The following is a 25122-nucleotide window of genomic DNA, read 5'->3' as shown; positions in this document are numbered from 1 at the left end:
TCCTTTACCTCTTTGGTTATGTTTATTCGTAGGTATCTTATGCTTTTGGGTACAATTGTAAATGGGAATTATTCCTTAATTTCTCTTTCTTCAGTCTCATTGTTAGTGTATAGAAATGTCACTGACTTCTGGGCATTGTTTTTGTATCCTGTCACACTTCCAAATTGCTGTATGAGTTCTAGCAATCTTGGGGTAGAATCCTGTGGGTTTCTATGTACAGAATCATGTCATCTGTAAAGAGGGAGAGTTTGACTTCTTCTTTGCCAATTTGAATGCCTTTTATTTCTCTTTGTTGCATGATTGCTGAGGCTAGGACTTCTAGTACTCTGTTGAATAGCATTGGTTACAGTGGACATCCCTGTAGTGTTCCTAATCTTAGGGGAAAGGCTTCCAGTGTTTCCCCATTGAGAATGATATTTGCTGTGGGCTTCTCATAGATCGCTTTTAAGATGCTGAGGAATGTTCCCTCTATTCGTACACACTGAGGAGTTTTGATCAGGAATAGATGCTGTATTTTGTCAAATGCTTTCTCTGCGTCTGATGAGAGGATCATATGGTTCTTGTTTTTTGTCTTGTGGATATGATCTATCACATTGATTGCTTTATGAGTGTTGAAACAACCTTGCATCCCGGGGATGAATACCACTTGGTCATGGTGGATAATCTTCTTTAATGCACTGTTGGATCCTATCGGCTAGTATCTTGTTGAGAATTTTTGCATCTATGTTCATCAGGAATATTAGTTCATAATTCTCGTTTTTGGTGGGGTCTTTGTCTGGTTTTGGGATTAAGGTGATGCTAACCTCATAAAACAAGTTTGGAAGTATTCTATCCCATTCTATCTTTCTGAACAGCTTTAGTAGAATGGGTATTGCTTCTTCTTTAAACATTTGATAGAATTCCCCTGGGAAGCCAACTGGCCCTGGACTTTTTGTCTTGGGAGGTTTTTGATGACTGCTTCAATTTCCTCCTTGGTTATTGGCCTCTTCAGGTTTTATATTTCTTCCTGTTCCAGTTTTGGTAGTTTATGGTTTTCCAGAAATGCGTCCATTTCTTCTAAATTGCCTAATTTATTGGTGTATAGCTAGCTGCTCATAATATATTTTAAAAATCATTTGTATTTCCTTGGTTTTGATTGTGAAGTCTCCTTTTTCATTCATGATTTTATTAATTAAAGTCTTTTCTCTTTTGTTTTTAATAAGACTGGCTAATGGTTTATCTATCTTATTAATTCTTTCAAAGGACCAACTCCTGGTTTTGTTGATCTGTTGTACATATCTTCTAGTCTTTATTTCATTGAGTTCTGCTCAAATCCTTATTAACTCTCTTCTGCTTGGTGTAGGTTATTCGCTGTTCTTTCTCTACTTCCTTTAGGTGCAAGCTTAGCTTGTCTATTTGGGTTCTTTCCAATTTTTTGAGGGATGCTTGAATTGTGATATATTTCCCTCTTAGGACTGCTTTTGCCCTATCCCAAAGATATTGAACAGTTGTAATCATCATTCCTATTAGTTTCCATGAATCTTTTTAATTCTTCTCTAATTTCCTGGTTGACCCTGTCATCTTTTAGCAGGATGGTCTTTAACCTCCACTTTTTGGAATTTCTTCCAAATTTCTTCTTGTGATTCAGTTCAGGTTTCAAACATTATGGTCTGAAAATATGCAGGGGACAGTCCCAATCCTTTGGTATCGGTTAAGATATGATTTGTCACCCAGTATGTCGTCTATACTGGAGAAAGTTCCATGTGCACTTGAGAAGAAATTGTATTCAGTTGCATTTGGATGTAAAATTCTGTAGATATCTGTGAAATCAATCTGATCCAGTGTATCATTTAAAGTTCTTGTTTCTTTGGAGATGTTGTGCTTAGAATATCTGTCATTTTCAGAAAGTGCCATGTTGAAGTCTCTGAGTATTAGTTTATTATTATCTAAGTATCTCGTTACTTTGGTTGTTAATTGATTCATATACTTGGAACCTCCCACATTAGGGGCATAAATATTCATGATTGTTAGGTCCTCTTTTGGATAGATCCTTTAAGTATGATATAGTGTCCCTCTTCATCTCTTACTACAGTCTTTGGGATAAACTTTATAATTTATCTGATATGAGGATTGCCACCCCTGCTATCTTTTGAGGACCATTTGAATGGTAAATGGTTCTCCAACCTTTCATTTTCAGGCTGTAGATGTGTCCTTCTGTCTAAAATGAGTCTCTTGTAGACAGAAAATAGATAGGTCTTGCTTTTTTATTCAGTCTGAAACCCGGTGCCTTTTGATGGGATCATTAAGGTCATTCACATTCAGTTTCTATTGAAATTATAATATTTATTTAGTGTCATTATAATACCTATTCAGTCCCTGTTTTTGTGGATTGTTTCTTTGGACTTCCCTTTTCTTTTACAGAGTCCCCCTTAATATTTCTTTCAGAGCTGGTTTGATGGTCACATATGCTTTCAATTTCTGCCTATCTTGGAAGCTCTTTATCTCTCCCTCTTTTCTGAATGAGAGCCTTGCTGGATAGAGTATTCTTGGCTGCATGTTCTTCTCATTTAGGACCCTGAATATATCCTGCCAGCCCTTTCTTGCTTGCCAGGTCTCTGTGGAGGGGTCTGCTGTTAATCTAATACTCCTTTCCATATAAGTTGGGGATCTTGTCTCTTGCTGCTTTAAGGATTTTCTCTTTATCTTTGGAGTTTTCAAGTTTCACTATTAAATGTCGAGTTATTGAATGGTTTTTATTTATTCTAGGGGGGGGGACCTCTGTATCTCCTTGATTTGAATGCCTTTTTCCCTCCCCAAGTTAGGGAAGTTCTCAGCTATGATTTGTTCAAATATATTTTCTGTTCCTCTGTACCTCTCAGTGCCCTCTGGAACCCCAATTAAACGTAGATTTTTCCTTCTGAGGCTGTCATTTGTTTCCCTTAACCTTTCCTCTTGGTCTTTTAACTGTTTTTCTCTTCTTTCCTCAGCTTCCTTCCTTGACATCAGCTTGCCTTCTCTGTCACTCACTCTTCTTCTACCTCATTAACCCTTGTCGTTAGGATCCCAGTTTGGATTGCATCTCATTTAATTGATTTTTAATTTCAGCCTGATTGGATCTGAATCTGCAGTCATGACGTCTCATGATTCCTTTATGGTTTTTTTTTTCAGAGCCACCAGTAGCTTTATAATTGTGCTTCTGAATTGGCTTTCTGATATAGAATTGTAATCCAAATTCTGTAACTCTGGCAGAGAGTAGTGTTTCTGATTCTTTCTTTTGTGGTGTGTTTTTCTTTCTAGTTATTTTGCTGTATGCAGAGTGGGTAAAACGAGTTGTAGTGGAAAAAGGAAGAAAAAGAAAAAAAGAAAAAAAAAGGAGGGGTATCCTTTGATTCTATATACTGTAAATCCCTCGACTTCCCCTGGAGCTATCCAGGGCTGCTTGCTCAAGAACTTGCTCTTCTCCTGTCCTTCCAGCTGGTCTTCTGGGGGAAAGGCCTGCTGTGCTGATTCTCAGGTGTGTGCACCTGGGGGAACTTTTTGCCCCTGCTGGGTGCTGGGCTGAGTGGGAGCTGTTTAGCCATGAGACCCCTGTTTCTTGGCAGCCCCAATCCATCCCAGGCACAGCGTGACAGCAGGAGGGACAACAACACTGGCCGAGGCCAGGTCTCCATCTCTGGAGTCAGCTCCCGCAGTAACTACCAGGATCTCCCAGTCTGCACTGGCCTGTATGCTCTGGCGGCAGGGGGCGCTGATCTGCACAGCTCAGGGGCGCCTGGTGGCTGGAGAGTCCTTGGTGTCGTGTGCCCTCCCTGCCTCCACCTGTCTGGGGTTAGAGCAGGATTACTGGCTGTGTCCTCTGGCGCCCTGGGATCCGGGGCCTGTGCTGCTGGAATCACGTTCCTGGGGCCGAGGCTCCTGAAGGCAGCAGAGCACAGCCCTTCCTGCCCAGAGCCTCCACCTGAGCTTCTCCCTTGGCCTTGCTGTGTGTGCGTTCCAGCCCTTTACCAAGCCCTACACGAGGTTTGTGGTGTGCTCTTCCCCGGGAGGCGCACTTCCTCTATTAGTGACTGAGGGAGACTGGAGGCTCCACTGTCCCTCCTGAGGTTTGCTGGAGTTCCTGCTAAGCGCCTTTCTGTCCTAGAAGAATCCAGTGCGGATTTTTAAAGTTCTTGCTTCTTGGGGGCTGGGCTCTCCTTTCCCATGAGGGTTTCCCGGCCTGGCCTTAGCCTGACTCCTCGCAGGGGCTCCTCCACCACTTGAATCTTTTTTCTCTGCCCCACCCCCCCGCCCTGCCTTCCTACCTTCCTATCTTGTTAGAATTGCAAACTCTTCTCTCTGTGGCGTTCCAGCTCTTCTCTCTTTAAGTCTCAGGTTGAATTCGTAGGTTTTCAGGATGATTCGAAAGCTATCTAAGTAAGTTGGTGGGGCCAGGTGAGTTGGGGACCCCAGTCCTCTGCCATCTTGCCCTGCCCCTCTGTACCATCTTATTATTATTTGTTGGTTGTTTCCAAGATCTATTTTTATATCCTGTTTTATTCTTTATTTTGGTTGTGTCTTCTCTGTCTTTGTTTGGTATTGCTAAAAGTTTGTTAATTTTATTGGTCTTTTAAAATAATTAGCTCATTGTTTCATTGATTTTTCTCTATTTGTTTTAAATTTTATTAGTTTCTGCTCTTTATTTTTTATTATTTTTTCTCTGGGTGTTTTTGCTCCTTTTTTTAGATTCTTCAGGTAGTAATTTAGACTATTGGTTTGAGACTTTTCCTTTTTTCTTATGTATGCATCCAAGTGCTATAAATTTCCTTCTCAGCACTGTTTTATTTCACTTCTACAAATTTTGATCTTATATTTTCATTTTCAACGTATTTTTAAACATTTCTTTTGTGTCTTCCTGTTTAAGCCATATATTATTTAGAAGTAAGTTTTTCAGTGTTACAGCTTTTGAATAGTTTCTTGTCCTACTGATACAGTTTTCTATAAATTTCATTTCATTTCATTTCATTTCATTTCATTTCATTTCATTTCATTTCAGTTGGAGAGCACATATTTTGTATGATTTCAATTATATTACATTTGTTAAGGTTTGTTTATGGCCCAGAATATAATCTATCGTGGTATGCTTTCAGTGGGCACTTGAAAAGAGTATTTTGCGGTTGTGGGGGAAATGTTATGTAAATGTCATTATATCCTGTTGGTAGGTGTTTTGTTAAGTTCAATCGTAAATTTGTTGATTTTCTTTCTTTTTTTTTAATAAATTGATTTTTTATTGGTGTTCAATTTACCAACATACAGAATAACACCCAGTGCTCATCCGGTCAAGTGTCCCCCTCAGTGCCCATCACCCATTCACCCCCACCCCCCGCCCTCCTCCCCTTCCACCACCCCTAGTTCATTTCCCAGAGTTAGGAGTCTTTATGTTCTGTCTCCCTTTCTGATATTTCCCACACATTTCTTCTCCCTTCCCTTCTATTCCCTTTCACTATTATTTATATTCCCCAAATGAATGAGAACATACACTGTTTGTTGATTTTCTTTCTGCTTGTTCTTTCGAGTACTGAGAGAGAAGTATGTAGAGCTCCAACCATAATAGTGAATGTTTATATTTCTCCTTTAAGCTTTTTCAGGTTTTCTTGTTGTGTATGTTTTGAAGTTCTCTGGTTTTGAGCATACACATATAGGATTGCTATGTCTTCTTGGTGAATTGACCCTTTTATCATTATGTAATGTGTTTATCTATGGTAATTTTCTTTGCTCTGAAGGCTACTTTATCTGTTACAAATATAGCTTGTTCTGATCTATCTGGATAACATTTGCATGCTATTTCTTTTTCTGTCTTTTTACCTGCCTATACTGTTATATTTGATGTCAAGTTTCTTGTAGACGGCATCGAGTTATGTTTTTTCATCTATTTTGCTAGTCTCTATCTTTAAATTGCTATATTTAGGGCATTCACATTTAATAAAATTATTGTTATGTTAAGGCCTAAGTCTGCCATTTTGTTTTTGTTTTCTGATTCTTCCGTCTTCCTTTTTTAATTTTCTTCTTTTGTTTTATCTGCTTTCTATAGGTTATTTAAACTTTTAAAAAAAATTTCCTTCTTGATTTTTCAATAATGTTTTTGAGTGAAATTCTTTGTATAGATTTTTAATGGGTCTTCTAGGTGTTGCTTTACATATAAATAGCTTATCATTATCTGCTGATGTGGTCATTTTATCTACTTGAGTGCAGAGCAGAAATCTTACCCCTGTTTGCATCCCTTACCATCCCTTGTTTATAATATAATCATCTTTACTATTTCCTCTACATACATTTAGAATCACCTTAGACCATTTTATAATTTTTGTTTCAACCATCAAACACAATGTAGAAAATTCAACAGGAGAAATAAAGCTGATCATATTTACCCATATTTTATCCTTGCTCTATTTTTTCCTCTTTTATGTTCAAGCTTTCTTCTTTTATTGATTCCTTTTTGCTTATTAGTAAACTTTCCTTATCCATTCTTTTAAGGGTCACAGGCAACAAATTCTTTTACTTGTCTTCATCTGAAAATGTCTTGAGTTTACCTGCATTCCTGATCAATGTATTTCACTGCTTATAGGATTCTGGGTTGACCCTTCTTTTAACACTTGAAAGTGTTATTCCAAGTTCTTCTGGCCACTATGGTTTCTGATGAATGATAAACTATCATTTGATTTCTTTTTCTCTATAGATAAGGTATTATTTTTCTCTTGCTGTTTTTAAAGGTTTTTTCATTGTCTTTAGTTTTTTACCGTGATGTGTGTTGGTGGGGAGGGATTTCTTAAGATTTATCTTGTTTGAGGTTTGCTCACTTCTTGAAACTATATATATGTATCTTTTGTCAAATTTGGGAAGTGTCAGCTATGATTTCTTCATGTACTTTTTCAGTTCCACCTTCTTGGTTCAAGACTCCAATAATATGAGTATTAGGTCTTTGTTGTAGTCATATAGGTCCCTGAGGCTCTGTTCATTTTTTCTTTTTAGTTTAATTTCTCTGTTTTTCAAATTGGGTAATATCCATTGTTCTCCCCCCAGTTCACTAATTTTTCAATCATTCTGTTGTTCAGCCTATCCATTTAGTTTTTATTTAGGCTATTTTATTTTTCACCTCTGAAGTTGTCATGATTTTTCTTTATATCTTGCATTTCTTTTTCTAAGACTCTCTTTTCATTTATTACTATCATGTTAGCAATTGTTCTTTGAAGCATTTTTATGATGTTTGCTTGAAAAATCTTTATTAGATCATTCTACATCTTATAGTTGTTCATCCTGTTGTTGGCATTTATTGATTGTCTTTTTAAATTCACTGTGAGATCTTCCTGGTCCTTTGTATGATAAGTAGTTTTCAATAGTAACCTATAAATTTTGTTCATTATGTTATAAGAATCTGAGTCTTACTTAAACTTTCTGGCTACCTGTCTTTCTCTGACACCACTGTAGCAGAGGAAGAGGGGGCATTGCCTAACTGCCAGGTGAGGGTGGATTTAAGATTTTCTAGTTGGCTTCTGTTGACATGAGGGGAGGGGAAAGGAATGAGCACCTCCCAGATATGGATTTCTGCTTACCCCTACATTACTGCCTATTAGAGGTGGAGGTCATGGCTTTTAAATTGTCCTTCTGGGACATAAGAATCAAAAATAAAACCCAGGGAATTCACTGCAGTGTTGTTCCTTGGGTACTAAAGTCTATAGGCAGTCTGCCTTCTCCTGTACACATTTTAGAGTCTTTTTGCCTTATGTATAATATTCCAGAGGTCTTAATTGTTTTAAGTTGTATTTATTTATTTATTTATTTATTAAATAAATTTATTTTTTATTGGTGTTCAATTTGCCAGTGTACAGAATAATACCCAGTGGTCATCCCATCAAGTGCCCACCTCAGTGCCCGCCACTCAGTTAAGTTGTATTTAATGGTAAGAATGGGAAAAGGTATATCTACTCCATCTTTCCGGAACTTAAGTATTTTTATTGCTCTTGCAATGAGGATTTAAAAATTCTCTAAGTCAAAATGTATAGTATCAAAAATGAGATAGTAATCATAACTCCTAAAGTTATGTGTACATTAAGGTCAGTGTCACATCATGCATGTATTTTATTTAGAGAGGTCAAGATACTTGGTAAAGCAGGTTGGATGTGAGAGAAGATTTTATAGAGCAGTTTGGTATTGAAAGAATCAAATCATATTCACGACTAAACAGGGGATGAGAAATAGGAGGATCACCAGATTAGAATTTAAACAATGGATAATACTAAAGTGCAATTTTATGCTTTTCTCTCAAAACACATTTTACTGTGTTTTTAACACACATTTTAATGTGTTTTACATTATTTTAGAAACATTTCAGTAATTACATAGTGTTCCCTTTTATGGATATGCTACAGTTTATTATTGGGCAATTAACTTGTTTATAATATTGTTGGCACTATAAGTAATATAATGAATACCTTTGGATTTCCTTGTTTATTCTGATTCCTGATTGTTTCTTTAAGGTCATTTCTTAGATGTGGAATAAGCCCAAAAAGTTAATTTTTTTTTAAGTCTCAACATAAAGGCAAATCTAAAGGTTGCTTTGAAGAAAGTATGTAGCAGTTTATACATTGACTCACAGTGTTGGAAACTACCAGTTTTGCTATACCATTGTCAGCTTCTGAACATTACCACTTTAAAATACTTAAAAGGTTACTTGGTTTATTTTATATACATACACCTTTACATTAGTACAGATTTAAGAAAAAGGTCTATAGCTGTGGAAGCCAATCGTTCTTTCATTTTCTCAGGATCATTTCTTACTATGCATGGTGAGAAATCCGTGAGCCCATACCCAGAGGAGGACAAATCCAGAATGTGGAAATGTAGCAGTATCTCAGAGTTTTGTTCATTTATAAATTTGATGTCAAAATCAATCCAATAAAATGAGAGAAGACAAACCATATTCAGTGGCAATCTGTCACTTATTTTCCATTTGTATATTTTGAGAAGTCTCATTTTACCCCTTTCACCCAAAGCAGCTATACATATTCATAATCTTTGTGGTATTCTTCCTTTCCTTTTCATTTGTGAATTTATTGGGCAATTTTTTTTCTTATTAGTATCTTTATTCAGTTTGTAAGAGCCAGAAGAGAAGGTGTGTTCTGATGATCTTATCCATCATTCACCTGTGCCTTTCTGATAGAGTTCGCCACTGTCAGAGATTATAAAGACAACTGAGAACAGGGCGTGTCTTTAAACTCCTGGCAAAACAACTTAGGTGGCATCTTGAGAAGGTCTTACTGGGGGCAGAGGGGGAAGTGAATGCTGCAACATGTGGTTAGTCAGGGGAGGTTAGGAAGTATCTTTGGGAGCTAGGAAGAAGATAGAGAGCAACTCACTCTGAAAGTTGGTGAAAGTTCTTAAGAAATGTCAAGAAGCACCTCTTTCCCTGGGAATTTCTCCTAATTTCATAACCTAATCCATTATAACAATCTGTCTATGGAATCCAAGTTGTTAGGACAAGTTCATCCCCTTGTTAAACTGAAGAGAAACCAATTGTTGTTCTACATTATTATGAATGTAAAAATGGGTGCAATTTATTCTGATCCAAAGGTGAAATATGATTATAGAGGGGATTGAGAAGGTGGGAAGTTGTAGAAGAGAGATTCAGCCATAGTTGTTGTAGACTTAAACTCAGGCATCCCCTGCATAAGTATTTTTCTTCTTAGCAAATTCAGGGTTTATAAGGAAAAAAAATTTGCTGAAATATTAAGCAGCTGACACATAACAAAAGGTCATTTATTAAGGAAGGGCATACTTTGGAACTTCATGCAAACTATTTAATCACTGGAATCATGAAAAAGTTCCAAAGTCATTCTGTTCCTGATTTTGTGATAGGAACATTTTTCTTGGTAATTGGTATAGTGTGCTTTATGACATGAATCACTTCATTGTACTACCCAGAAGAAGAAATGAGGTCTGTGAATAGTCTGAATTTGGCTTATTTAGCTCCTAATTGTTCCATGTAGAATAGGGTATCTGAATATGCTCTGTATTAGATGGGAAATGGACTTTTGGGCTGAGGAAGGGAGAGGTATAGAATTTTCCTTTCTTAATGTGAGAACTCTGCGGTGGTTAGAATGAATTGCCAAGTTATTTCTGGGTACTGGCAATTTATTAGCTTTCTACAAGTCCATAAGAAAAGGATTAGAGCCTAAAGATCTGTAGAGGACTCATTATTTATAGATTGTATAGAAGAGCAAAAAAGATCCTGTAATTCCACTTGGGAACCACAAATTTAATAAAGTTCTTTGAGATTTCTCAAAATCCTTGTGATAACAGCACGAACTGGGAATCTGAGAGGGCATCATAGTGCTTTCTTTTTGTTGATGTACATCATTTGGGTAATACTTTTTAGCATTCAGGTTTCCAAGGTGACCCCAGCCTGGTTTCTTTAAAGGGTAGAACCTTAAATACAGGCTTCTCTGCTACTGTATTCCTAGGTTTGGAGTTCGCACTAGGGGCTTCCTAGGTACTGCATGCATGAGAACATCAAAACCTAAGAACAGGCATGCTGGGCCATGTTGGGCCACCTTTAGATCGGGATGGGACCTGTGGAACCCCTGTAGAGGATGAAGTGTTGCCATGTAATGCTCCTGCCTCTCCATATTGGCAGAGAGCAGGGCCTTAATAAAAGTCTATCACCAGTGGTGGGCATTTGGTCACATAATTAGCTTGAAGAGAAAGAACTTTGGGTCAGCTGCTATGAGAAAGTCCTTTGGACTACTTCAGTGGTGCTCATCACCCCCAACATGCACCTGTGTCAGGTTCCCATGCACAGATTGCACCCACACCCGTGCTCAGCCACCAACTGACCTCAGACTTCTCTGAAGGGGTTCAATGGTAGATATTGGCTTATCTTTTTACAGAAGCCCCCACCATCTGGCCTCTCCTTTACTAGATCTTTGGTTGCTTTAAATGCCCATCTTTTCCTTTCCTGTTGTATTTTTTTGAAATATTTGGAAGAGGGAAATATTCCCATATTGCTTCTTATCTTCTTGATTAAGATGTTCAGGGTAGCATGCTATTTGGAAATGTGTGACAGGGACTCTCAACTTCTTTTCCTCAGTTGCAACTGTTAGTGCTCTGAAATTACCACAATGAAATTCAGTTTTTCTAATTCCTATAGTTTAGCAATATGTTCCTATAGATCTTTCCCATTAGCCTTCTCTGTCTGAATGAGTTTAGTAACATTTGCAAACTTAGAAATGTCTCTGCCTTTCAGATAATGTGTAAAAATCTCATGTTGATTCTGGAGGAAATGCCTGTGTAGGCTCTTTGCCCCTACTTGTTTTTTGAACATTGGAATGAATGATGTTGAGATGGATCGTTAGAAGTCTCTGCTAATTCTCATACCTTCTTTAACTTTCATTATCTGTAAAAATACACTTTACACCATAGTCCATCAATTCTGATTTTTTTTTCACATTTTAACATTTTTGGAAAATACATGTGTCTTACAGTTGAATGGGATTTCAGACTTGATGTCAGTGTCTTGTTCTGATGCTTGCTTTGTCTCCTCAGATTATTTTTTCTTGTCTTTTAGTTGCCTTGTGGTTTTTCTGTCATAAGCCAAAAATGATTTTTAAGGTAATAGGAATTGAGGCAAACACCATTAATATGAGAATTCTATTAGTTTGGCTAGTGATTACATGTTACTGTTTGCTGTAGCTTGCCAGAGGCCTCACATTCCTCTAGTGTCTTTATTTTTGTTTCCCTTGCTTGACCTTGACCTGCCCTTGGCACCCTTGGTCAGGGAGCTTTCAGCTTTACCCATTGGTGTCCTACTGGAACCTTGTGGTGTTATGGCAAGGTGAGGAGAGGAAGCATGCTAGGATGAAATCTCAGTCTTTTGGAGGGTCTGTGCTCTGGGGGTGTGAGCTCCTCAAGTGTTTCCTGGTGATATAGCTCTTCCCTTCCCCATTCTGTAGAGTCAGAAAGACTACAGGATACTGGTATGGGTGGGATGCCCTCTCCCCAGCAGGAATAGATCTGACAAAGTCTGAAGGGTACGCCTTTGCTAAGGAGAAGGCCCTAGGTGGCCTGTTCCCCTAGAATTGCTCCTTCCCTCTCCATGTCAGAGTTATAAGTTGATCTTTTTTGCATATTTTCCATGAGAACTTGGGGGAGTGCTGCTGGAGATAAAATCCATGAAAGTGTAGGGGTGTCCACAGGACTGTGGCCTGTGTCATGTGGATGGATGTGGTGTGGAGTTTGGTTCAGTTCCCCTCACCTGTGGAATCAAAGCTTTTTCTTCAGTCCCACCAAGGCACCATTCAAGCTCTCTGTGAATATAACTGGCCACCACGGTTCTACCTCCAAGGCTCTTCCAGTATCAACTCATGTACTCATAATGTTCATTTCAGTTTGCTATTGTATTCTTTGTATTGAGGGATTTCTCATATTTTTTTATGAGCTTAAGTTTTATATTTAAAAAGCTTTGATTGATTCCGCCCCCCCCCCCCCCCCCCCCCGTATTTCTAGGTGTTTTGTGGCATGATGGTATTCATGTTATGGAATCTACTGTTTTACCAGAACTTGTGCACTTAATTTTCTCATGTGTCTATTCTCCATTTCAGCTCCAGTTCTATCTTCATGTGTCACCTCTGTCTCTGACCTCTTCCTTAATTGACTTAATCTCTTTGTGTTTTTCCTCTGCACAAACTGTGATTATCTCATGCCTTGCTTTCATGCCAGTAACTCAGTTTTTAGCTGGGTCTATTTTGTCCCTTTTTCTGTCTAACTTATTAGATAATGTGATCGTGTTGTTTTGGTTCTCAGTTTATTTATTAACTCTGAAGTTTCCCTTTCATTTCATTTGGTTATTTTGTAATTTTGCCTTTGAAATCATGTTTAATTTGACCCAAGGCTTCATTAAGTTATATAGTATAGAGAACTCATGTGAAGCATGCCCTTATTGTTTGGGGTTTTTTCCAGGCTATGTTTTATATTTTAGTTATTCCTATCTTGCCTTCCTTTCTTCTTTGTATTTGCTATTTTAAAAAATACATCCATTCATTCATTTATTACCTTAGTTTGTTTATGCAGCTGTCATTCCAATTTTTTTTCCTCTTGCCCAGGCCTTATCCTCATAATTTCTCTACTCATACTTTTTAATTTTCTGAGTTGCAATGGTGGTGAACTTTTTTTAACATCATTTTTGTCCCTTATTAGAAATATTAGAAATATTTCTGCAAATAGCAACAAAGAAAGAAAATGTTACTGCTTTGTATTCTGCTCCCATCTTCCCTTCACATACTTCCTCCCCTCCTCTCTGGCCTTTTGAACCCACCTTTGCACTGGTTACACATGGGGTGTTCTCTTGGGATGCCCATATCCCCAGCTCGTGTCTTTAGAGGACCCTCAGTTATAATGAGATGTGCCGTAGCCAGTTCCCACCAGGGTTCATCGGAAGGCTTGGTGCTGAAGTTGCACACATTTCTGTAATTTCTCAGGCCCATTTGTGGGGGTCTGGAGGTGTATGTGATTTTTCTTAGCCTAATTGAAGATAATGTGTCATGTGTGCTGTGTGTGTGGTAAACAGTAAAGGCAATGTTTGGACACTGATTCAGTTAGGATGATGGTTAAGCGTAAAGGGAAAATTATTGTGTCTGTTCAAGGAGAATTGAGATAAGCTTGATTCCTGGATCACCCAGGGCCACTGAAGCCCTTCTGACCTCTCCTGCACTGCATAATCTCCCCTGCTCCCATTGTCACACCTTCCACTTCCCGGCTCTGCTAACTCAAGATGTGATGTCTTCTTTGTTAGGTTCTACTCTCATGATCCCCTTCATGGGCTTCATTATTCCAGTTTTGGTTCTTCTTGGGGAGATAGGGAGGCCCTCTCTCTTATAGAAGTGGAAAGAAGGCCTTTCAGTTCCAATTAAAAACGTATTCTTGAAACCTCCCCCTCCTTGGGGAACCTGAGCAGTGCTGGGGCTGGGGTGCTCTCAGCAGGAACCTTACAAGGTCAGAGCCAGTAACTTCCCCGGGGAATCCCTCTCATATCTGTACACATAGGCAGTTGGACTGGCTTGATGATGGGCTCCAGTCCCTTCAATATTGGACTGGGAAGTGGGTTTTGTTCAGGAAAGAAAATCAGTTGGCATTGGTCAAATCAAGGACTTAAGCTTAGGACACACACTTACCCTTAGTTCATCTGTTACAAATACTTTCCAGGGAGTCAGCCTGATGGGCCACTTTTGGTTATGATATGTTGTCTTACCTGGGATTAAGTCAGTAAGGAATTACACACTGACCTATTAGAAGGAAAACAAAAATTATGTGTGTATGTATGTGTGTGTGTGTGTGTGTGTTATACTCTGACCTGATTTTACAGATTTCTTCAAGTCTTTCTCAGCATTACTCCTGAAAACAGTGTTGTAGAGCTATGCAGAATTAACTTTGATAGTTAAAAATAGAATAAAAGATAAAAATCACTTTGGATAGTTCTAAAGGCAGTTTTCCAAGTCTGTTTCAGTGGAGTTCTTTGGAGCATTGTCTACAGTATCAGGCTCTTCAGAGTGCTGTGTTTTATATTTTTTATTTTTTAAAAACAGTTTATTCATAAAGAAAGAGAGAGGGAGGCAGAAACATAGGCAGAGGGAGAAGCAGACTCCATGCAGGGAGCCAGATGTGGGACTTGATCGCTGCACCTCACGATCACACCCTGGACTGAAGGCAGACACTCAACCACTGAGCTACTCAGGCATCCCAAGGGTGCTGTGTTTTAAAGGACCATAGCATAACACATTTCCATTGTTAGTAATTAACAATAATGTTAGAAATAAGTATATATCTTTAACCAGGTCAGTGATTAAGGAGTTCCAGAGCCTCAGTAGGAAAATAGGTTCCTGGGCCAAGCTGGCCATGAAGCTGGGTAGCTGGCAGAAGGAGACACATCTATATCATGAGGGAACTGTGTTACACACATTCTGTTTGAAAAGATTCACATTTTCTCATTCATACATCACAGAATACACTTAACACATTAAGAAAATTAAATATTGACGTCAAGACATTTACCTGTTAGGTAAATTATTTCATTATTTCAGTGAGAATAAAACTAATGTAATTATGTGCCACCTCCAAAGATAGGCAGTCAGATAGAGAGGAGATTTTGCCTGTGTGGGCCAACCTTCTAAGCCTCCCCAGTACCTGTGTCAGAGGAACTTGTTTCTGATCATTGAAAAGTGGAAAACCTTATTATGTTATAGGCACTTTTTGTGTGCTATTCATTTAATCTTTGCAACTTTCTGGAGAGATGACAATCAGTTTCCTATTTTTATGTAGAGGAAACCAAGTCTGGGTAAAGCGCAGGGACCACCCCAAGTTTACACAGCTTGTTAGTAATACACCCAGTCTGTCTGTGATATCTAGACTTTTCAGTTGTACTCCTAAGACATAGACCACGAGCAACGCCAAAATGGTAACGGAGATGGAATAGGGCTCTGCACCCTTAGAGGGCCAGGTCTTTAGGTACAAGAAACAGAATGTTTCACAAACGCTGAGCCCTTTGCCAGTGTCTTTCAAGCTTTTAAGCTTCAGGACCCTTTTACTTTCATAAAAGTTATTGGGAATTCCCCCCCCCCCCCCCAGTTTTTTATTACGTGGGTTGTATCAATCAATATTTACCATGTTAGAAATGAAAATTAAGAAAACAGTTTAAGTTCACTAATTGACTTAATATTATAATAAACCCATGCCATGTTAATGTAACTAATATTTTTCTGAAAAGTAACTGTATTTACTGAAGCAAAACAATTTTAGTGAGAAGGGTGGCACTGTTTTATATTTTGCAAATCTCCTTAATGCCAAGCTTAATAGAAGGCAACTGGATTCTCCTATCTTCTGTATTTAGTCTGCTGCTGACATCATATGCCATGTGCTCTCTGCAAAGCTCTACTCAGTGCTCATGAGGAAATGAGGGGGAAAACAGCCTAATAACATCTACTGATTATGAAAAAGGTTTTGACTTCACTGATTCTCTAAAGCATCTCAGAATCTTAGAGGTTCCCAGACTATACTTGGAGAACTGTATAATAGAAATACCAAAGGGAACCACTTTTCATTAACATCACCAAGGTGCTCACTGTTATGACATTGGGAGCAGAGTCTCATCGTGGCTCAAACACAGGTGTTGAGATAAACAGGTAAAGGTTGGATCTCAGCTTCCACACTGAGCTGTGTGACCCAGGGCCAAAAGCTTGTTTTGTTTCACAGTTGATAGTTTAATGCACTCCCCTCCCTCCTGATTATAAAGGAGATATACACTCACTTCAAACAGAACAGTCATATTAAGTTAAATTTGGGCTCTCTGATAATCCCCATTGTTAAATGAGAATAATAGTAGTACTGGCTTTCCTGAGTTGGTACAAGACTGAATGAGTTGAAAGAAAAGTGTATGCATGTATGTGTGCACATGTGACATTTGAAAGAATGCAAATGTCTACTGAAGTTTTAGCTATGCTATTTTCAGATATTATTTGCTGATATTCTCTGTAGTAAAAATCATGTGCTTGTTCGCCTTTTGCCTGTCTTTCTATTGGATTGTCCCCCCTTTTCTTACTGATGTATAGGAGTTTATATCTTATTCTGGATAGGAGTAGAGTTTTTTTTTTGTTTTGTTTTGTTTTTGTTTTTGTCAGACCTACTATCTCGCTGACTCAGGAAAAACCACAGACTCTCAGTTTATTATTCTATAAAACTAGGACAAAATATGTTTGGTGTAAAATTAAATTAGATAAAAGAAGTAATCCTTGGTATAAACTATAGAGACTACACAAATAGGAATTTATGTTATCCAACACTTTTCTCTGCAGACAAGAATTTAGATACAGTGAGTTGTATTGTTGTCTACTTTTTCCAAGCATCTATACAAAAGCAAAGGAAAAGTGTTGGGAGCTCTGCAAAATAATGTTGAATAATGTTGCTGTACAACTTCCAGAAGAATAATTGCTCTATGAAATGCAAGATAGCACATTACACATCATCAGAACTGTTGTACTCAAAGAAAATACATGATTATTCTGGGAGATTGATTTAAAAAGCATGGCTGCTTAAATCAAAATATATTTAAAAAACTTGTCCCTTTATTGGGGTACAGTTGACCTAGAAAAAGCTAAACAGATGCAATGTATACTACTTGACGGGTTTTGAGGTGAATATATACACGTGAAACCCTCCCCACAATTTAAACCATAAGCTATCATCTTAAAAATTCCTTCTTTCTTTCTTTCTTTCTTTCTTTCTTTCTTTCTTTCTTTCTTTCTTTCTTTCTCTCTAACATATATAATCTTCCCTTTTAGCAGATTTTATTTATTTATTTATTTATTTATTTATTTATTTATTTATTTATTTTTATTGGAGTTCAATTTGCCAACATAGAGAATAATATCCAGTGCTCATCCCATCAAGTGCCCCCCTCAGTGCCCATCACCCAGTCACTCTCACCCCCTGCCCACCTCCCCTTCCATCATCCCTCGTTCATTTCCCAGAGTTAGGAGTCTTTCATGTTCTGTCTCCCTTTCTGATATTTCCCACTCATTTTTTCTCCTTTCTCCTTTATTCCCTTTTACTATTCTCCACATTCCCCAAACGAATGAGACCATATAATGTTTGTCCTTCTCCAATTGACTTACTTCACTCAGCATAATACCCTCCAGTTCCATCCACGTTGAAGCAAATGGTGGGTATTTGTCGTTTCTAATGGCTGAGTAATATTCCATTGTATACATAAACCACATCTTCTTTATCCATTCATCTTTCGATGGACACCGAGGCTCCTTCCACAGTTTGGCTCTTGTGGACATTGCTGCTATAAACATCGGGGTGCAGGTGTCCCGGCGTTTCATTGCATCTGTATCTTTGGGGTAAATCCCCAGCAGTGCAATTGCTGGGTCATAGGGCAGATCTATTTTTAACTCTTTGAGGAACCTCCACACAATTTTCCAGAGTGGCTGCATTTTTAGGCATATAATATAGCATTGCTAAGTATAGGCTCCATGTCTCACAGGAGATCTCTAGGAATTATTTATCTTGCAGAGTTGAACCTTTTTTTCCTATGAACTAAGACCTCTCATTCCCCTGGCAGCCACCATTCTACTCTGTGCTTCTGTGAGCACAACTATTTTAGTTTCCTCATAAAAGTGGAATCATGTAGTATTTATTTTTCTGTGTCTGGCTTATTCCACCTAGGATAGTGTCCACTAGGTTCATAGGTTCATCTGTGCTGTCACAAATAGCAGAATTTCCTTATTTTTTTAAGGCTGAATAATATTCTGAAGTGCTCAGATTAAACAAAACAAAACAAAACAAAACAAAACAAAACCAAAAACAAATGAGGCATTAGGCTTGTTGGCGTTGAGGATGCTTTGCTGCAAGGGCTTCCTGTGACTCCATGGCAACCACAGGTCCTGTTTCTTCCTTTGTGGTCCCAGGGTCAGGAAGCAGTGTAAGTCTTACAGTAGAGCTCTGTGGTGAGAGTAGCCCCACAGGGATAACCACTGGCACTGAGTCACATGTCATGACTTGTATGATGCTCTCTTTGCCTCTTACACTCTGGGAGGTGTTCAGGGCAACTGTTAATCTCCTTGTTCCTAGGAGAGAAAATTGAAACCCACAGAATCTGAGTGGCTGAGATTGAAAGCCTGGAGCCTGGTGGGTCTTCTGCTGGTATGGGATCTGCCCCTCCATGCCATCTGCCAGGCTGGGTCAGGACAGAAATGGCCAAGTGGCAGCCTAAGAGTCTGGAATCACTGAAACCCATGTTCAGATCCTATGCTGCTTGTTGGGCCAGGGTTTGGGACTAGGGTTTGGAGATAGCATTCCCCCTTCCCACAGGAATCCTAGTGTTTGATCAGTGTGTCATCCAGCTATTGAATGGAGCCTCATCAGCTAATTCAGGATTTAAACCAGCTCAAGTGCAGTGCAGGAGGCTGGTGGCTTTACTGTCAGTGGAGGATGTTCAGATGAAAGGGAGGGATATTTCCCTCTTGGGTTAAGTAAGTAGATTCTGAGCGATGGGGGTGGAGCTCCTATATATACTGCCAGGAACATCCTAATGCCTGAGGCCAGAGAGGCATCTGGGGACCACAGATCCGTCTGCCAACTTTCCAAACTAAAGGCTCGGTCTCTGTGCCTAGTTCTCCACATTACCTCGGCATCTGCAGCAGTATGCAAACCCTGAGGCACAACTACTGAATGCAGGCTGGAATTGTGCCTTAGGCTCTCTGGCAGAAGGCTCTGGAAGCAGGGCACTGTGGGTGTGCTGGGAGTGTCAGGAAGGGAGGGCTAGAGGCTGGTATGGGCTTGGGCACCAGGGTGTGTAGGAGACTTGACCACTGTAGACTATCTGGACTCTGAGTCACCTGAGCTGCAACCCTGAAGGGCTACCGAGGGACGTCCATGTCCTCTTCAGACATGTGGCTGTCCTCTGTGTTTATAACTCCAGGAGCTGGTTGCTAGGTATTTCCTGAAGTAGGCTGGACTGTAGTAGGCCAGGGAGGTTCTTCCTCATGCTTAACTATAATCTGTCTCCCTAATGCCTCGCCTCACTGCTCTGCATTCTCCTATGTAAAGACAAAGTCTGCCTGAGCCTCTGGTGAGCCAGGAGTCAGCCTCAGTCCAGGGCAGAAGCAAGGAGGAAGGTGTGGGGGAGAGCAGGCCTCACCAGGAGGTGAGGAGAAGTGAGGTCTTGAAGGGCAAATGGTACAAATGATGGCATGAGAGATCCATGTCTTTTGGTCTTCCAATATCATAGGGCATAAAAATGAAGGCTCATCCTTGCCACTCCACCCTGTCATCTTCTCTGAAGGTACTCTGCTCTCTTCCTGTCATATTTTGTAATTATATCACTATTGAGTTGTGTAATCCCAGCCCCAACTCACATTTTTACATTCTGTGAGCTCAAGAGCAATGTTTATCTCTTACCATTACAAGTCTAGATGGAGTAATGCCAGAGACAGGAAGTGTTCTGTAAACATTATTGTTGAATGAATGAATGAATGAATGAACACTTGAACACTTGACAGGACTATGAAAAGGCTATGTACTTCACTAGGAACCTTAGACTTTATTCTTCCAGCAGTGCAGCTGGATGAGGGCAGAGAGGCCCCATCTGGAGCTGAATAAAGTCAGACTATGTGTGGTGGGGTACTGTCTTCATCTTGGGTTACTGTAATGAACATACCACAGACTGGGTGGCTTAAACAACACACATTTATTTCTCACAGATGTGGATGCTGAGAAATCCAAGATTAGTACATGGGCAGATCTGGTTTCTGGTGAGAACCTGCTTTCTGGTTCATAGGCTATATTCTCTCTATGTCCTCACATGGCAGAAAGGGCAGGAGAGCTCTCTTGGGTCTCTGTTATAAGGCACTAATCCCATTCATGGAGGGTCTGCTCTCATGACCTAATCTTCCAAAGCTTCAGCTTCCAGATACCATCACTGTGGGGGTTAAGTTTGAACCCCAAACATTCACTGTGTGATGGAGAAGGGACACTGCTCATGGGAATGGGAAAGAGGTAGGATACCTTGTTGCTGTGCAGACTTAGAGAGCCCAGAGTCTTAGCCAGCAGGTGGCCCTGGGATGGAAGCTGAGGAAAGAGATCCACCCTGGGAATGCACATAGCAGCCTCCTTGCCAATCTGCAGGCTGGTCCTTCTGAGTCTCCAAGGAGGACTCCCCTACCTGGCATTGTGCTCCCAGGCAGTGGCTGGCTGCTGCTCAGTGTTGATTACAGTTTGAAACGCCGGCACTTCAGTCCCATGCTGCTACATATGCAGAAATTCCGTTTCACTCTAATGAGGTTTCAGTTGGAATGTTGGAAAGAAGAAAGCCTTTTAATTAGATTGGTAGTAATTGAGCTCCCAAACCACAGAAGCCTTTTTCTCAGAAGCTGAGACACAGATGCAATTAAAAGAAGGAAAACCACCCAAATGGAACACTGGCTAATTTTAAGTCCATTAAAAATAACAACTCCTTAATAAGTTGATGCAATGAATATATGTCCTAAAAGAGTTCACTGATGCTTTCAAATAATATTGGAGATTGAACTGGAACTAGACTACTCATGCAGTTCAAATATATGGTTCTATCGGGGACCATTTGTTCAGTATGGAGTACAGAGAAATGTTAGCTATATAACTTTTTCCACCAAAAAGACTACCATGTTTTATTTTGGAAAATAGGATATATTTTCCCTATCACCAAAATATTTATTTTGGAAATATTTATTTTGGAAAATAGGATATATTTTCCCTGTGCCAAGAAGTGGCAGCTTCTTCTGGACACAACTGTGGTCTAGGACTCTACTGGGATGTTGTCCACTGTCCATTCCCAAGCAGCTCTTTTCTTTCTTTGGGATTCACATACCTAGACCTGCCAATTTCACCTCTCAAATTTGCTCAGAGTGTGAGCTGCTGAGCCAGGGGGCATTGATGCATCAAAGAATCTTTGCCAATTCCTTACATGTTCAACACATTTTTATTTTAATGAGAAACAGCATTTATTTCTCATTAGTATCCCTGCTCTCTGACCACGCCCCAACAGATGCCATGTTCTTTCTGCCATTGGGTCTGTTCTCATGTATGCCATCAGTTAATGGGGCCAGATAATTCCTGTTGGAGGAGCTCACAGTCTCCGCTTCTAGGCACATCTGCTTGGGGGCATTAATAAATATTTTTTTCCTAGAGAGAATGGCAATTGTGAATTTACAGAGTCCTTTAGTTGGGAATTGAGTGCCAAATGCTGAATAACACCATTTCAGTATAAGTATTGCATGAAACTTACTCATTACTCTTGCTGGGCCATGTTGGGCTTGTCCAGCTGTGATAAGACACTGCTTACATCCCAATTGGAAAGGCTGATGTTGATTAGAATTTTCTTTAGGTTCCTATGCTGGAGCAAAGCTATGGTTAGAGCACAGACCTGCTGGACCCCATCCTTAGGTGGTTTGGAAATGTGGGGAAAATGACTTTGAGTCAGAAAGATCCAGGTTTGAATAGCTCCTTCATAAAGTTGTGTTACTGTTCTGAAACCTGGTTTACTCATTAGGGCAGAATTTACCTTGCAGGTGTGTGTGGCTAGGCATGCTTCCTGGTAGATGGAAGATGAGAGAAAAGGCAGGCAGATCCACAGTGACCAGGGAGAAATGTAACCCAAACAGCACCATTGGCATACAGCATGGCAGCTTTAACAGGTTATGTTCCCTTTCCTGGCGGAGGGAAGCATGAGATATTTATATTTGTTTAAAACTGTATACATTCTGGTAATAAACTTGACTTTAAAAAAATGGAATTTATTCCCAATTTTATTTTCTTAAGCATATAAATTATTGTAAAGGGTACAAAGGAAAGTAAATTAAATCATTAGCAAGTGTCATCTCTGGATTGTGGGGCTGTGGGGTTTTAATTTTCTTCTTTATACTTCTTCATGTTTTGTAAGTGCTCTATAATAAATGTGCATTACTTTAGAATAAAGAGAAAACCTTAACTCTGGGAAATGCTGCTTAGTGTATTTGGAAGCACTTGGTACCTCCTGATTCCCACACACTCCAGGAGTCCCAGCAGTCCCATTCCTGCATGAATAATGATATCACTCCCTCTTTTGTAAACCATATAAACCATATTTATGGTTCTTTCTTTTTCTTTGAAGGATGAGAAGAACCAAGTTTTAACCACCAACATTTGGCTGCAGATGGTAAGTTGAGACAGTGGCAATCCTCTCCTGTGGGTCTTTCTGCTCTTGCTTTCCAGATGCCAATTCTTGAAATGCAAGGGAAGCAGAGAGCCTCTGATAAAAGCCAGGGCAGTCCTCGCACTCAAACTAGTGTATGTGAAATAAAATGTCCACTTTTGGATGTTTCTCACTGCATTGTGCAGGGCTCAGTACATGCTTGTATTTCACTCTAGGTTGATTTAAGGAAATTTTATTATTTAAATTTTTTTAAAAGATTTTATTTATTTATTCATGAGAGACACACAGAGAGAGAGGCAGAGACATAGGTAGAGGGAGAAACAGGCTCCCTGAAGGGAGCCCAATGTGGGACTCGATCCTGGGACTTCAGGATCGTGCCCTGAGCTGAAGGCAGATGCTTAACAGCTGAGGCACCCAGGCCTCCGGACTTAGAGAAATTTTAAAAGCACTTCATGCAAGAAAAGTAGTAAGATTAAGATCTGCATTGTCTGTAGCAAATCTGTAGCATTTCTGTAATCTGTACTGACTGGTCCTAGGGCTCAGGAGACTGCCTCACTCCCCATGCCCTCTGGATGCAAATATGGGTATCCTAGAGAGTTGCCTAAACTAGAGGTCTCCACACTTAGTATTCTAGTGGCCCCTTCAAAAATTGTGAAGTACTATATTCCATTCATGGATTTTTAACTTGACATCTTAAAATTCTCACCTCAATTTAATGAATTGCAAATGATGTCTCTTCCAGCAACTTATAAATATAGACCTTTGAAAGTAAAACTGTTAGTCTCTATTTTAAGTGGAACCTAAATAACATAATAATTTATGTCTATATTATTCACTTAAGAAATACATGAAGAAGGCCTTCTTTTAACTGCTGGATATTTCACACAGTCCCTGTCTTTGCACTTAAATTGCGATTCCACTTTTCACATAAAATTTTATCCTACTGTAATATAATTTTGTTTGCAGGTCTTTTATTAATCACTCTGTCTTGATTTTCTCAAATGTAAATATTTACATAAAAATTATTCCTTTAGACAATAAGTGTTAATTTTTTTCTTCTAGATTGATTTAGGATTATGGTGATTCTTCGTACTTAATCAAGGTGACATCATCTCTCTACCAAAGATGGGGCTTTGTTTTTAATCAATTCATAGATGACTATTTTTTATTACCAGAAATGAGACCCTGATGCAGATTTCACTGTAAATTCTATGACTTTTAAAAATAGATGTAGTAATGTGTTGTTCACAATGAAAGACATTTTGTTACAGCAAAGTCAATTAATTCCTTGAACTTCTTCCAGATGACATGCCAAAAATCATATAGTTTTATCAGGGTGTATCAACTGACAGTTTGACTAGTTTCTCTGTCATTCAATTTTGTTGAATGCAAGGAATTAAAGGAATTATAACCCACCTGATCTTTGAAAGTTTTTGTCACCCAATTTTTAGCATAGAGACATTGGTATTTTTCATTGACCTTTTGTTTGCTTCTTGGGTGAGTGTTCCAGGATAGGAGCTGAGATATGGGAAAAATGTCTTTCTTTAGGACAAGACAAGCATGTGGCAATGGAGAGAAAGAAAACATTCGCTTAAATGTGTCCCAGGAGGATGCTTCACTATACATGAGATCCCTCACAGAACCTTTGAGAGATTTCCCTGCAGTATTTAAAGTAACATTCTAGTGAGCACATCCTACCCTAAAGCCTGTGCACATCTGCTTTAGCTTCCCTCCTTTGGTCATGGGCACAGGGTCTGTACTCCTCTTAGAGGTAGGCCCTCCCTCCTGGGAGGAGGTTCCTTCCTGGTCCCTGCCAAGAGCCTTGCTTTCACAACTGTCCTTGTGGCCCCATAATAGTGTCTGCAGGTCATTTTCATTAGCATACAGACAAACCTCAGTTGTCCCCATTAACCCTCAGCAGTGACTCTGGTTTCCTTCTCACCTTTACAGCAAAGTTCCTTTCCCAACCTAGGCCTGCCCCTGACTGTCACCAGTCTATTCACATGCATTCTCAGTTAAACTCAGCCTTGGGGTGAGCAAACTACTAACTCTCAGGTTGCTGAATGCTATCCTATGAATAACATTTTCCCCCAATTGTTTTGTTGAAAATTTTCAAATATACTTAAAAGTTGAATTTATGGTGAGTCTGTATCCTCACCTCTTAGATTCTGTAATTAGCATTTTACAATTCTTGCTTTATTCCATAGTTGGCCATCTATCCATCTTTCTATAGATCTAGCTTATTTTTGAGTTCAGTTCAAAGTAGAATAGCAGACAGTGGTCACTTTCACTTATATGTTTCATGAAGCTCTTTGACTAGGGTGTCTTTCAAGGCAAAAACTTTACATACAAGGCAATGAACAGACCCTAAGTGTACAGCTAGGGAATGCTTT

The 25122-nt window shown here is 39.3% G+C and overlaps 1 protein-coding gene across 9 annotated transcripts in view; it reads left to right on the top strand.

Moving 5' to 3' along the window:
* The window catches only part of LOC112910145 (CHRNA7-FAM7A fusion protein), a 326471-nt gene that overhangs the window by 225866 nt on the left and 75483 nt on the right, over nucleotides 1-25122 (top strand). For 6 of the 9 annotated variants that reach the window (XM_072737044.1, XM_072737043.1, XM_025986398.2 and 3 more), the window contains one exon: nucleotides 22688-22732. The exons of the other annotated variants lie outside the window; for them this stretch is intronic. In XM_072737044.1, coding sequence (XP_072593145.1) covers nucleotides 22688-22732 — 45 coding nt within the window. The remainder of the gene's footprint in view (nucleotides 1-22687; nucleotides 22733-25122) is intronic. 9 annotated transcript variants of the gene reach the window in all.

This window comes from Vulpes vulpes, chromosome 14 (assembly GCF_048418805.1).
Source record: "Vulpes vulpes isolate BD-2025 chromosome 14, VulVul3, whole genome shotgun sequence".
Classification (NCBI taxonomy): Eukaryota; Metazoa; Chordata; class Mammalia; order Carnivora; family Canidae; genus Vulpes; species Vulpes vulpes.
Note: the sequence above shows the minus strand (reverse complement) of the source record. Positions and strands in the feature narration are given on the sequence as shown.